General features: G+C 46.2%; 1 protein-coding gene across 3 annotated transcripts in view; it reads right to left on the reverse strand.

The window, feature by feature from the left end:
• The window catches only part of VSTM4 (V-set and transmembrane domain containing 4), an 87,398-nt gene that overhangs the window by 41,625 nt on the left and 30,884 nt on the right, over nt 1–14,889 (reverse strand). For 2 of the 3 annotated variants that reach the window (XM_061405655.1, XM_061405654.1), the window contains exons 4-5: nt 10,830–10,937; nt 4,850–4,883 (exon numbers count right to left, since the gene is read on the reverse strand). In XM_061405655.1, the coding sequence (XP_061261639.1) occupies nt 4,850–4,883; nt 10,830–10,937 (142 nt within the window). The remainder of the gene's footprint in view (nt 1–4,849; nt 4,884–10,829; nt 10,938–14,889) is intronic. The other variant, XM_061405656.1, reaches the window with a different exon arrangement.

Raw genomic sequence — 14,889 nt, forward strand, 5'->3', positions numbered from 1 at the left:
CCGCGAAGCAAGTAGTCACACACCTCAGTCTGGAGTTCATATCTTTATATTCTTTTTGAAATCACATCTCTGCCTTCTCTCCAAGACCCTAAACAAATCACTTAGTAATCCCATACTTCGATAGTGGGGTATGTTTTAAAATGTTTATAAATCTCTGATGTTTCAGAAAAGACTGAAAAATGCTTTAAACTAAGCTCATAAAACACAGTAAAGCTGTGCCTGTAATTTATCCAACATGTAAAGAGTCTGTTGACCTGACTGTCTATCCTTGAGAAAGTGTATGCACCAGAAAACATGAAGAAAGCTTGGAAGACTTCAGCTGTAAATGCTATCGGCACAGATTACATAATGCCCACCTTAATGTCTCCCACTTGGAGATACTTTACTATCTCAAGTGCATAAGACGAGTTCAAGCAAAAGGTCAGGAAACGTACTGGCTGGGAACTGCCTTTTTGTGGCCCCGTCCACCCTCTTGACAGCTTTACTGAACTTGAAGAAAGGGCCCTGAGTGCACTGAGGAGGAGTCATGGTGTGGGGACACATCACAAATCTACGAAATCGGTGACCTTGCATTTACAATCTGATTTTCAGGAACTCTGGGGTACAGTTTCACAGTGATCAGTTGAGCTGCTCTCCAGATAGTTAAAATCTTGCAGTGCCCTGAGATGCTCGCTAAGGCCCAAGTATCTGCTCCGGGAGAGGGTGATCCGCCATGGGAAAGGAACAGTCCTCCAGCTCTGCAGGTCAAGGCCACCCTCCCAGGAGACAGCAGTTTCCGACTTCAGGGCCAGCACACATGAAGAAGAGACTTGTTTTCCTCCTGTTTGAACTTCTCTCAAAAGTCAAGGAATTCCCTAGAGTCCCCAAGTTCTGCCCCAGTCACTTGCCAAGGCCCCGCTCTTGGTGACCACAGCCTCAGGGCCAGCTCGTGGCCTCTTCCCGAGGGCCCCTCCCCTGCCTGTGCTCTCTGCCCATTCTCCTTAGGAGGAAGCGGCCAGAGGACAAAGACAGACGTTCATCCCAGTCACGGCTTGCGGGGCCCAGCGGCCCACGGCCACAGCGCTGATTGTGGAGCCCAGAGGTGGGAGCTCCCTGGCACAACAGGGACAGGAAACAGAAACGCCTGGGCTATAGAGGCAGAGCACAATTCAGGTCCAGGCCAGTTAAAATGGCAAGGACTGACCAGTTCACAAGAGGCCCCGTGGCAGAGAACAGCCTGCACTGAGCAAATCAGCCTGAGGTTCTCAGCAGAAAGCCGAGTGCGAGCCAGGAGGGCGCCCAGGTTCAGGCGGGCAGACCCCGCCCCTGCAGGGGCCTGGGGGACGGCGAGAGAGGCAGGTTTTCCAGAGGCAGATCTGTGGGCTGACCCAACAGGAGACAGGTCGTGCGGCGAGCTTAGCTCAGGCACCCAGTCTCGCTGACAGCACCTGCGGGTCAAGGCGGCAGCATTTAAGCGGGACTTTGCGCTCATCTCTAACCTCTGGCAGGCGCTGCAGGACTGAGGGGAGACCAACTCTAATGCCCACCGGGCTGGGGTGACATCCTCAGTGTACTTACAGCATCAGCACCAGCTCGGAATAGATGCAACCGAGGGGGAAAACGAGGGAAGGGAAGGAAGCAGGGCCCAGACTCTCGCACCGCGAAGGACTTGAGGCCAGACGCTAGATGCAAGTTCTGAGAAACACTGGCAGGCTGACCTCTCCAAGCCTATGCCATCCCTGAGCCATGACCTCTTCCAGCGTCTGAAATGCCAATACTGGAGCCTTTTCAGGGCATATGCTTAAAAAAACAAAATATTTTTCCTGAGGCATAATTTACTCCCCATAAAATTCACTGATCATAAGCATACAACTCAATAATTTTAGTAGATTTATAAAGTTGTACAACCATTGCCTCAATACAGGTTTAGAACATCTCTATCACCCTACAAAAGTTTCCTCTTGCCAAATAAATAAGAGTGAATATGGCTGAGTCTATGTCTACTGTTTTAAGGAATCACCAAATTGTCTTTCCAAAGTGGCTACGCCATTTTACATGCTCCCCAGCAATATACAGTCTCGCCACATCCCGGCCAACATCTGACACTGTCTTTTTTTGTCTCAGCCATTGCAGTGGGTGTGTAGTGGCATGGCTTTATGGTTTTAATTACAGTCCTTTAATACTAATGATATGGAACACACTTTCATGAGCTTGTTGGCCATTTATACATCTTCTTTAGGGAACTATCTTTTCAAATCTTTTTGCTCATTTTTAAAATTGAGGTACAGTTGCTGTGCAATACTAACCGAGTTTCAGGTGTACGGCACAGTGATACGCATTTTTTAAGGTTATATTCCATTTATACTTATTATAAAATATTGGAGAAATATTGGTTCTGTCCCCTGTGTTGCACCACATATCCCTGTGGTATACTTATTTTATACAGAGCAGTTTGTGCCTTTTAATTCTCTACCCCTATGCCGTCCCTCCTCCTTTCCTCTCCACACTGATTACCACCAGTTTGTTCCCTATATCTGTGAATCTACTCCTTTTTATTACTATTATATTTACTAGTTTTTTAGTGTTTTGCTAACAATCTAATTTCTTGACTTATTACAGGTTATTCAGATTATAGCTTTATTTTTAAATCAGTTTTGGAAAATTTCTGTTTTTCTATGAATTTTTCCATTAATCTATGTTGTCTAATTTGTTAGAATACATTTGGATTATAAGGATTATAACCTTTTAATTTTTATAGGGTTTGTGCTGCTGCTGCTGCTAAATCGCTTCATTCGTGTCCGACTCTGTGCGACCCCATAGACGGCAGCCCACCAGGCTCCCCCATCCCTGGGATTCTCCAGGCAAGAATACTGGAGTGGGTTGCCATTTCCTCCTCCAATGCCTGAAAGTGAAAAGTGAAAGTGAAGTCACTCAGTCGTGTCTGACTCTCAGCGACCCCATGGACTGCAGCCCACCAGGCTCCTCCATCCATGGGATTTTCCAGGCAAGAGTACTGGAGTGGGGTGCCATTGCGTTCTCTTATGGGGTTTGTAGGAGTTCCTTTTTTCCTCCCTAATTGTGGTGATTGGTTTTTCTCTCTTTTTTATTTTCGTGGACAATCTAACTTAAGGTTTGTCGGGTCTACTGATCTTCACAAAGAACCAGCTTTTGATTCCACTGACACTTCTCTTTGTGTGTGTGGGTGCGCGTGCGTGCGTTTTCCACGCTATTGATTTCTGCACTGTGTTCTTTCTCTCTTCAGATTTCACTCACACTTCTCGTTCTAGTTTCTTATGGTGAAAGCGTAACGTATTGATTTTCGGCCTTTCTTCGCTCTGATCCAGGTCTTATGGTGAAAGCGTAACGCGTTGATTTCCGGCCTTTCTTCGCTCTGACCCAGGCGTTCAGAGGCCGTAAATCTTTACGTCAGCACTACTTTAGAGGCATCCCATACGTTTCGATACACTGTGTTTTCATTTTTATTTAATTCAAATATTTTCTAATTTCTCTTTTGACTTCTTTGACCCACACAGTATGTAAAAGTATGTTGTTTGAACTTTCAAAACATTGAGGAATGTCCCAGATTTCTTTCTGTCACGAATTTCTATTTAATTCTGTTGTAGTCAGAGGACAGACTTGGTATGATTTCTTACATAAATAAAATACCTAATTTTATAAAGATATGTTTTATGACCTAGTATATGGTCTATCCTAGAGAATGTTCCTAATACACTTGAGAAGAATATTTTGTGCACTCACTGGGCAAATCATTCTTATTTGTCAGGTAAAATTGCCTCATCTTCTGCGTCCTGGTTGATTTTGTGCCCAGGTACTCTATCAATTCCTGAGAGTGGAGCACTGACACTTCCAGCTTTTGTTCTAGAATAATTGAAAATCTTTCTATTTTCTGTTTTTTGCTTTACGTATGTTGAGGCTCTGTAGCTAGGCCCAGGTAATGTGTCATATCATCCTGATGAGTTCATCTTTTATAATAAAAAACTTCCTTCTTCGTCTTTAGTCATATTTCTCGTCTTACGTGATTTCTTATTTGATATTAACTACCACCTCTCTTGTTACTGTTTGTATGGGAAAATGTGCTGCTTCTTTCTGCCCTTCATGGATTTAGATGAAAAAATGCACTGTCGTTCAAATCTGTGTTTCCTTGTAGGTAATAAATTGATTCTCTTTGGTTGTTTTTAAGATTTTTTTTTTTTTTTGCCTTTGTCTTTCGTAATTTTCTTCTTACTACCTTTCAGAGTCCTCCTTTGTTGGTCTCTTATATTATTTCCAGAACTGATAGTTATGCTTATTGGCAGGGAAGAAGAGCAGGGAGAAATTGATCTTACCCATCCTGTCTGGAAAAAAAGTCTCGAGTCTCTAAATACTCTTGAGTTTGCAATATCTACTATAACCATTGTTACCTGCTGGGTGTGTCCCATCAGCTAAAAGGCTAGCCTCTCAGCACACCCATCACTAATGGACACATTCTGGACAGTAGGGCACAGGACAAGAAGGCATTGGTGGAAGGGGATCGGCAGTGTTTGTGGTCAGAAGGCATCCCGGTGGTTCAGTCCATCTGCCAGTCCTCCCACACCAGGGAACAGTCCTCCAGGAGCATGTGCCAAGCCTCCTCCGGCATGTACACTGGGCCAGTATGAGTCACACGTTCACTGGCCCCTCTGAGAGTGAGAACCAGAATATTAAACCTGGAAACATGTGAGTGCATGCAGAATACATGTTTTTAGGTCAATCTGTAAACTAATATGCAGACCTTCAGATAAAGATATGAATTTAACCAATTTCTTGGTAATATCAAAAGAAAGTAAAATAGCAAAGACTTTACATGGAAAAAGGAAGAAAATATTCCTACCTGTTCTGAGGGCATTTCACCAAATAGTGTCTCACTGTGAAAGGAAAAAGAAACAGAAGATGGTAAATAAATACTACCTTAGATACATATGCCCCAGGAATTACTAGGAAATGCAGGTGGCCAGGTATTGTCCAGTGTTTGCACTAACCACCTCTCCAGGTTATCTTTGGATGAGTACAGTAAACTCATAGCAAGGACGCCATGGACACTTGATATCGTTCAACACCTGGATCAAGCCAGGCATGAAGCTGTAAACCTCAGACTTCCTGGTTAATAGCCCCCAATATTCTTTTTTTTTTTGGCAAGTCAGGTTGAGTTGGATTCTAATCTGAAGAGTCCTGGAATAACAGAGTCACCCAATCTCAGAGCTGTGCCTTAGATAGGAGAAAGCGTTCTCAGGGCAACTTGTTTCCACTTAGATCCTCCTCTCTATAAAGTGGGTTTTCATTCTATGATCAAAGATCTTCCAGGACGTTGATTAAGGAGGCCCTGGGAAAGACAATCTTTTTTTTTTTTTTTTTTGCAATGACATTCTCCATAGTAGGTAGCCTTCAGGAGAAAAAAAAAAAAAAATTCTAGCTGCAGAGGAAAAATAAGATTACCTAGGCAGTTATCCTAATAAGTGTCCAATCTAAGCTCACTGTTGAACTTACCTCAAATAGAAGTAAAGCTGAAACAGCCACAGGGCCCTGGAGTTGTGTAGTAGAGTGTTACATCAATGGCCCCAGTGAATCACACATTAATATATTCTATCTCTGCACATCCTTATATAACTCCCTCCTACACTGACACCGAGCTTGGCCATGTGATGAGCTTTGGCCAATGAAACATTAGCCAAAGAATCACAAGCAGAAGCATAAAAGGCCCTGTGCTTTGAGGCTTGTGCGCTCTCTCTCTCATTGCAGGGAACTCTTCTGTTACCACACAAACAAGCCTGGCTAGCCTACTGGAAGATGAAACCACGTGGAACAGACATAAGACATCCCAGCTGAGGCCCCAGAGCAGCCAGGCCCCAGTGCCCCACCAGCAGGCTGAAGCTGCATAAGTGATCCAGTTGAGGCCAGAAGAACTGTTCAGCTGAGTCCAGTTCACCTTTCTGATCTGCAGATAAAACAGTTGTTTTAAGCTCCTACCTACGGAGGTGACCAATGCAGACTCCAAACCAGGATGACAGAATCTGAGCTTTGGGGAGTTTTTTTGGTTTATCTGATCCAACCCCTTGTTAGTAACTGAACTCTTTCTGCATTGTGTTTGCTAAATACCTACTATTTGCTGGCTAATTTATAGTTGCAATAATAATAAAATCATAGTTCATATTTATTGAACTTACCATGTCTTCCTGGCAGTATCCTAAGCTTCCTATATAGGTCAGTGGTCTTTAGTCTGGGGTTTGCATACCCCTGGAAAGAATGGTTTGAAGGACATCATTTTCTGGATCCTCACCTCCCATGGTATTCTTTCCTTATAATTCATTCCAGTGGAACTTGCCCTAGGTCTGGCTGTATTCCTTTCCCTCCCTCCCTGTTAAATGAGCCTTTCTACTTCATAAAATTAAGGCATTCCTCTCACCCATCCTGACTTGTACCTCAGAGACCTGTCCTGGGGCTAGAAGCCAGTGGGCACATCAATGACCTCAGTGAATCAATAAATGATCTGGACTACTGGTGTCAGTGTTGAGAAAGCGAGTGACTAATGGCAGGGCACACAGACTTTTCACTGGAGGAGAGGTTTCCAATATTTTGCTTTCAACAAGGATTGAAATATGAGCTAATCCAGTTGTCAGCTGGTAGAGAATTAAAATCATTTTCCATGATAGATCATTATGACTTTTGACATATAACTTGAAAGCAGTTTAAAGTATTGAGTAGTGTAAGGAAACTTCATCCATTCCTGCCTCTTTTCATAGTGAGATTTTGCAGCGCTAACATCTATTAAAAATATAGGAATAGAAATGATGCTGAATTCTATTACTACGTAAATCCATACAAGGCTATATGAAGTAAAAATAAAAATCCATTTCCAATAACATTTTACTTCTTGAGATTATTAATTATTTATCTAAATTTATAATATATTTATGTGGTTTTGATTAATTTTATATTCATTTTCTAAATCTTTACTAATCATGCAATATTTACTGAAAACTCAATCCAAAAAAAAATTTAATACCTAGAGACTTGTGGAATAAGGACATTTTTAAAACCTTAATGCAAAATTTTTATACAAATAGTTTTACAGAGAAATATAACTAGACCTCGCTTGGAATCTCCCTTAAACATGCATAGCATAACCACTGCTGATGACATAACCGCGTCACCTGTGTTAGCTAGGGGTCCCCAGAAGCAGAGTTTGTCTATAAGACAAGGATTCGAGTGCAGAGTCCATGTGGGAAGGAATCCTGGAAAACCCACTGGCGAGTGAGGAAGGGAGACCAGGAAGAGAAGAGAAGCAATAAGGGTGGTTCTGGAGCCAGTCTCCACCATGGGTCATAGCTTAGTACCCAGGGCTCTTGACTCAAAGGCTCCCGGTGTCACACAAGGCAACCGCTGTGCATAGAAGCAGAAATTCAGGATGTGGTGCTTTTAAATGGTAACCTGTGATTTTCCGGACTCCGAGGACTCTAAAAGGAAGGGCTGTTTCTCTCACCTCTTCTAATAGGAAGGTACCTGGGAGCCCGAGGTATCTCTGCCTCCTCAGCTCGGGCCACACTACACCCACTGCATGGCTAAGGCTCCCAGATGACACATCCAGGTTGCAGGCCGTCATCCCCCCGGGCCTGTCCCTGTCACAGCCACGCCCCATCCTGCCAGTGCCTGTAGCAGTGTTAGGGCCTCTGAGGTCTGCTCCTGAAGGTTCGGCCAATCTGCTCTAAGGCTACCGTGTCCAGGTGAGGGCTAACCCCAGCCTGGACACGGTCTTGCCTGGGCTACAGGATGCCAGCCTGCAGGTGGCAGTTGTACCAGAGCGATGCCAAGCGATGCCAAGCCCCAGGCTCTCGGGAGCTACGAGTTGCCATCTAGGAAGGACCTCGGCAACAACCACATGGAAGTCGGGAGGAAAATTCCTCAGCAAGGTCAGTCCCCAGATGGCTGAGGTTCTCTTGAGCAGAAACACGAAGGCTGAGGATGGGGCTGGGCTTGGGCTCTACCACTCCCTTGTGTGGGGACTTGGACAAGCTCCCCAGCTGTGTCCCTGGTCAAAAGGGAGCGACGCAGGCTGTTGACCGGGCTGGCAGTAAGGATCCGTGAGGATGTGGAGGGGCCAAAAGGGGTCTAGCCTGCAGTGGGCACTCAGGCTGAGCCCTGACAGCTCACAGGGCTTCAGACGCTGTGTGCAGGTACGCGTGAGGCCATGTGGGCCCACTCCCAGGGGGCGGAGGGCAGCTGAGACCTGGGTTCCCAGTGGCCCCTTGAGAGGCCTGGAGTATGTGTCCTGGTCTGCCTTGTTGACTCTGGAAAAGAAGGACTTCTACTGAACTACCTATGTGGCTCTGTTTCCCTGCTCTGCCCACAGCCTAACAGGACTTGCAGCTCCAGGCAGATTTCTCCATTATGCCCCTGAGCCCAGGAAGAGATGCCTTTACAGCAAAACAGGCTTGGGGACTGCCCATGTGGCATCTGAACTCCAGCAGCTGGGAGCAAAGCAGCTGGGAGACAAAGCCATTTGCCCACCATTTGGTTAGCAGCTGTCATCTGCCAAATTCCAAGGAGAATGGGTCAGAGGCACGGGCCCTGCCTTGCACGCTATCCGCCTGGAGGGAGGGAGATACATGTGCACATGTGCAACACACGCCACGAGCTCATCAAAGTCATCAAGGGTTTGCAACAGGAGAAGAGCCTGGACACCGTGGAGAAGGCGGGCACAGGCATGGAGGGGGCGCCCGGAGCGCAGCACAGACTCCAAGCACAGTGGGCAGGGCGCGGGCTGCGGAGGGCGGGTCTGCCTGTAGCTCTGGCTCTGGCTGTGGGCAGGGCGCGGGCTGCGGGAGACGGGTCTGCCTGTAGCTCTGGCTCTGGCTGTGGGCAGGGCGAGGGCTGCGGAGGGCGGGTCTGCCTGTAGCTCTGGCTCTGGCTGTGGGCAGGGCGCGGGCTGCGGGAGACGGGTCTGCCTGGAACTCTGGCTCTGGCTGTGGGCAGGGCGCGGGCTGCGGGAGACGGGTCTGCCTGTAGCTCTGGCTCTGGCTGTGGGCAGGGCGAGGGCTGCGGAGGGCGGGTCTGCCTGTAGCTCTGGCTCTGGCTGTGGGCAGGGCGCGGGCTGCGGAAGGCGGGTCTGCCTGTAGCTCTGGCTCTGGCTGTGGGCAGGGCGCGGGCTGCGGAAGGCGGGTCTGCCTGTAGCTCTGGCTCTGGCTGTGGGCAGGGCGCGGGCTGCGGAAGCCGGGTCTGCCTGTAGCTCTGGCTCTGGCTCCAGTGCTTTGGGCTCTGAGCTCCCATCCCGGTCATCAGCACTCTTCTCCACTCTACTCAGGCCCTGGAGGCTGACCTCTATGCACTTCCCTCTGGCTTCAGGTCTGGGTGGCAGGACCAAAGGAAAGCATCCCTGGGACATGTGAAGGAGGAGGGCAGGAAGGGGCTGAGCAGAGGCTCCTGGCTCACTCCCTGCTCCCGCCTGGCTTGGCCTGGCTGGGTCCTTCCACGGCTCCTAGTGGTGACAACTCTCTGAAAGCTGCAGCTCTCACAAGTTCCAGAACCTCTCCTCCTCTTGTCCCCTAAGGTCTAGGGTGGAAACAGCATCCCATGGGTGTTGGTTCCTGAGGGCCTCCCTCTCCATCTCTCCCTGGTTCCCTTAGCCCTGCCTGCACCTCTGCAGAGAATCCCCTCTAGAAATGCTGCTCGGTGTCCCTGTTTTATTTTCCCCTTAAGCCATGGGCTCCAAATGTAATACTTGCCAGCTTTATGAACTTAGGCGAACAGTAATCATCATTATATATATTAATAACTATACGCACATGTCATCATAAATACAGGATACTTACAGGGAACCAGAATGTGTTAAGGGTTTCATTTGTGTTTTTTTTTTTAACTTAATCTTCACAACAGTCCTATGAGACTGATACACTGCTGCACTCCTCACTATTTAGACGGAGAAGGTGAGGCATGGCAGGTAAGTCATAAGATAGGACATGAAGAGTTGTCACTGAACTGGACTTATTTTAATTCCAAAGCCCAGCTATTACCCAGGTCACCTCTGGGAGCTGAAGTGTCCCCATCTATTTCAGAAATTCCTAAGTGGCAGGGCACAAGAAGGGTATTTCAGAGGAAACACACAGGAGCTGATGGAAACGTGTCATGGAGGCTTGGTGAGAGGAGGGGCTAGGGAGAGAAAGCAGGCAGTATTCATAGGGAGCTAAGAGTCAGAGTCGCAATTACTGCAATCACTCAGGAAGAAAGATTAAAGCAGGAAGGGGCTGAAGACAGCATCCAGGGGACATGGATATCAACAAGGAAGGAGGCAGAATGAAGTGAACACTCAGACTGGACAGGAGAGGGGAGGGAAGCCTTTCTAATGCCTGCCAGGCACAGTGTCAGATGCTGTGATTAAATTAAGAACACACAGCAATATTCAGTCTAAAGAAGGTGGTGTCCATTCCATGTCATTTAATAAATAAGAAAGCCAAAGTTCAGAGTGTGTAAGGAATGTGTCTGAAAACCCAGTCTTAAGCAGCAGAATCAAACCCAGGGTCATCTGACTCCACAGACTCTTCTGGGAGGAAGAGAGAGGTTAAGGGTGCTCAGAAACCGCAGAAGGAAGGGATTTAAGAAAGGGGGGGAACTGCAATGATGTCAACAGTGGTTACAGTTGATTTTCACAGAGTCTAAGGGAGACATATCTCCCCCACTTACTTTGCTTGCCAGTCACAGGTAAATAACCCCTGACTCAGGATGTGTTTTGCCACCAAAGTGATACTTTGCCCAGCTGTCTTCTGTCTGTCTGTGGTTTGCTTGCGCTGTCACTCCAGACATGACTTTATCCATTCTCTTACCTCTGGACTTCCTCTTGCTAAACACAGACTGCCAGATGATGGTTAGGGTGAAGAGCAGGACACTGAGAATCCCCACACAGCACACGAGCACAGCATACACGTAGAGATCTGAAAGGCAGGGGCACGAGGGTCACTGCCAGGCAGGCCACACCAGGGGAGATGCTCCAGATAAAGAACTCCACACATCATCAAAATTCAACTCAGAATGAACCACATGCCTACATTAAAGGAGACACAAGAAAACTGCTGGAAAAAGAGAAGAAAAATCTTTGAGATCAAGAACCAAGCAGAGAATTTTTAGACTTAACACCAAAGCATTACTCAAATAAGGAACACTTAATTAAATTGGATTTCATCAAAATTTAAAACTTGTGTTCTATAAGTATCCATATGAAGAATGAGATAACCCACACACCTATCAGAATAACCAAAATAAAACTAGAACGATAACAGACACGGACGAGGACATGAATCAACTGGGCCACTCAGACCTTGCTGGTGAGAATGTAAAATGGTACAGGGGCTTCTGGAAACAGTATGGCAGTTTCTGAAAGGGCCCGCCAATAATCACCACGCAGCTCAGCAACCGCTTTCTGGGGGCACTTGTTCAGAGCAATGGAAACTTCAGTTCAACAAAAACCTGGCTGTGTATGTTTGTAGCAGTTTTATTCATAACAGCCCAAAATTGGAAACCGCCCAGATGCTCTTCAACGGGTGAACGGTTAAACGGCGCTCCATCCACACTATGAGACGCTTCCCAGTAATAAGAGGGAGCAAACTCTTAGCACGGCGCTCCATCCACACTATGAGACGCTTCCCAGTAATAAGAGGGAACAAACTCTTAGCACAGTTGTGCTAAGTGAGAAAAAATCCCCCCAAATTACACACTGTACGGTTTTATTTACACAAAGCATTTTGGAATGACAAAAACGGTAGTTCTGGAGAAGAGTGGTTGCCAGGGGTTAAGGAGGGAGCGGGTGGGGAAAATGGGTCTTGCTCTCAGCGAGCCTTGTGGTGAATATTGCGTATCTCAGCTGTATCAGTGTCAACATCCTGGTTGCAATGCTTTACTGCAGTTTTTCCAGATGATGCCTTGAGAGAAACTGGATAAAAGGCTGAAACTGGTACAAGGAATCTCTGTATTACTTATTAGAAATATACGTCAATCTACAAATGTCTCAAAATAAGTTTGCTTTACAGTCCAAAGATGAAATCATGTTCATATCTATCTTAAACCAGGCTGCTGTAACAAAATACAAAGACCAGGTGAATCAGATGACAAAAATGTATTTCTCACTGTTCCAGTGACTAGAAAGCCCAAGATCAAGGCACTGGCAAGTCCAGTGCCTGATCAGGACTCTGTCTGGTTTGGAGACGTCTTCTCCAGTATCCTCACGTGGAGGAGAATAGAGAGAGAGCAAGTAAGCTCTCACAGGTCCCTTTGTATAAAGACACTAATCCCATTCACGAGGGCTCAATGCTCATGACCTCATCACCACCCGCCCCCCTGCAATCCCTACCTCCTGATACCATCGCATTAAGGGATAGGATTTCAATATACAGATTTTAGGGGACACGAACATTCAGCCCATAACAATAAATACAACCATTTCTTAAACTCCAGTGATCAACTTATTCATCAATCCGACTGATAAAATGCCCAAACTGCCCAGAAATTGAAAGGGAAACCGGAAGCATTATCTAAGGCTTCTACGAAGCAAAAATAAAGTGAAAGTGTGAGTTGCTCAGGCCTGCCCGACACGTGTCCAGTCTTTTCTACAGACCCCATGGACAGTAGCCCGCCAGGCTCCCGTGTTCATGGGATTTCCCAGGCAAGAATACTGGAACAGGTTGCCATTTCCTTCTCCAGGAGATCTTCCCAACTCAGGGATCGAACCCCAAGTCTTCCACATACAGGCAACTTCTTTACCATCTGAGCTACCAGGAAACCTCACAAACCAAAAAGCCACAGATAATTCAAACTTAGTAAATGTTTGAACTTATAAAAAATGCTTCTCTGCTGACTTGAATGTTTTCAGCCAACAGACATATTCAGCCTGGAATCAAGATCGGAATCAAGCTGGAATCAAGATTGCAGGGAGAAATATCAATAACTTCAGATATGCAGATGACACCACCCTTATGGCAGAAAGTGAAAAGGAATTAAAGAGCCTCTTGATAAAAGTAAAACAGGAGAATGAAAAAGCTGGCTTAAAATTCAACATTCAAAAAACTAAGATCATGGCATCTGGTCCCATCACTTCATGGCAAATAGATGGGAAACAATGGAAACAATGACAGACTTTATTTTCTTGGGCTCTAAAATCACTGCAGATGGTGACTGCAGCCATGAAATTAAAAGACGCTTGCTCCTTGGAAGAAAAGCCATGATAAACCTAGATAACATATTAAAAAGCAATGACATTACTTTACCAACAAAGGTCCATCTAGTCAAAGCTATGGTTTTTCCAGTAGGCATGTATGGATGTGAGAGTTGGACCATAAAGAAAGCTGAGTGCTGAAGAACTGATGCTTTTGAACTGTGGTGTTGGAGAAGACTCTTGAGAGTCTCTTGGACTGCAAGGAGATCAAGCCAGTCAATTCTAAAGGAAATCAGTCCTGAATATTCATTGGAAGCACTGATGCCGAAGCTCCAATACTTTGGCCACCTGATGCAAAGAACTGACTCATTGGGAAAGACCCTGATGCTGGGGAAGACTGAAGGCAGGAGGAGAAGGGGATGGCAGAGGATGAGATGCTTGGATGGCATCACTGACTCGATGGGCACGGGTCTGAGAAGCTCCAGGAACTGGTGATGGACAGGGAGGCCTGGCGTGCTGCAGTCCACGGGGTTGCAAAGAGTCGACACGACTGAGTGACTGAACTGAACTGATATTCAGTTTGCTCCTAAGTACAAGAAATATAATAATGAATATCCAGAGGTCTTCTCGTCAAGAAGTCAGAGGGCTACATGGTACCCAAACTACAGACATACATGCCCAGTACCAGAAATACACAGAAGAGGGACCCATCCAGCTTTGGGAGGTTTGGAGGGGCTTCCCAGAAGACTGGACCACTGTGGTAAGCTGTAGTTAAAATAACATAGAAAATGCAAAAATGCAGAGAGGGAATAAAATCAGAAAAAGAAAGAGAGAAACAAGCCATCAGCCCTCCATCACTCTGAGGTGCTACACTTCATGATGTCTACGCATTGAGTTTTAAGATCATAGCTGTTTTATACCTTGTTTTTTATTTTTTCTCATTAGGGTCTCTTCAAAGAGTTATTTTAATTTTGAAAAATATGATAAAAGTTTCTGCTATTAATATATCATCATGAGTGACTTAGCATCTTATCCTTGGCTACTCAAAGTGTTCCTAAGTTCCCTATAAAAAATGATTCTAAGATGAGTATTCATAACCTTAAACTTTAATGACTCTCTCACATTGTGTTCTCAAGATTTAAGTTCCTGGATGTGGAATTGCTGAGTTGGCAAGAATGCACGTTTGTAAAGCCATCAGGACATGGAGAAGCAGCTGGTTAAGTGCTGAAGCTGAAAAAGCAAGCAGTAAGCCTCCTGGGCTGGCTGGATTGCAAGGAGGCCTGGAGAAGCAGATAAGGTTATGGTCAAGGAGAAAGAAGAAGGGGAAATGGAACAGAATCACACATCTCAGGGTCCGCTAGGAGGCCCTAGGTAATCCCATCCCTGGAGAGCCTCCCTTGGTCTCAGGCTCAGCCAACATATTCACCTAAGCTAGCTTGAGTTAGCTCCTTAGAAGGCAACTTCGAAGGCTAGACTAAAAATAAGCTAAGTATCAATAGAAAGGGGCTTTCCTGGTGGCTCAGAGGGTAAAGAATCTGCTTGCAATACAGGAGAGCTGGGTTCAATCAACAGAAAGCACACAGGATAAGGCTGCTGGGGACGGGAGCACTTACAGCAGCATTTAGGGAGCAGGGCAGGTGGGTGCGATAGAGAGAGAATCCTACAAATGGAGCGGGAGCCAGGCACAGGAGCCGGGGAGGACCGAGTGAGAGCCGTGGAAGAGACGGTAGAATGTCATA

Source organism: Bos javanicus, chromosome 28 (assembly GCF_032452875.1).
Source record: "Bos javanicus breed banteng chromosome 28, ARS-OSU_banteng_1.0, whole genome shotgun sequence".
Taxonomy (NCBI): domain Eukaryota; kingdom Metazoa; phylum Chordata; class Mammalia; order Artiodactyla; family Bovidae; genus Bos; species Bos javanicus.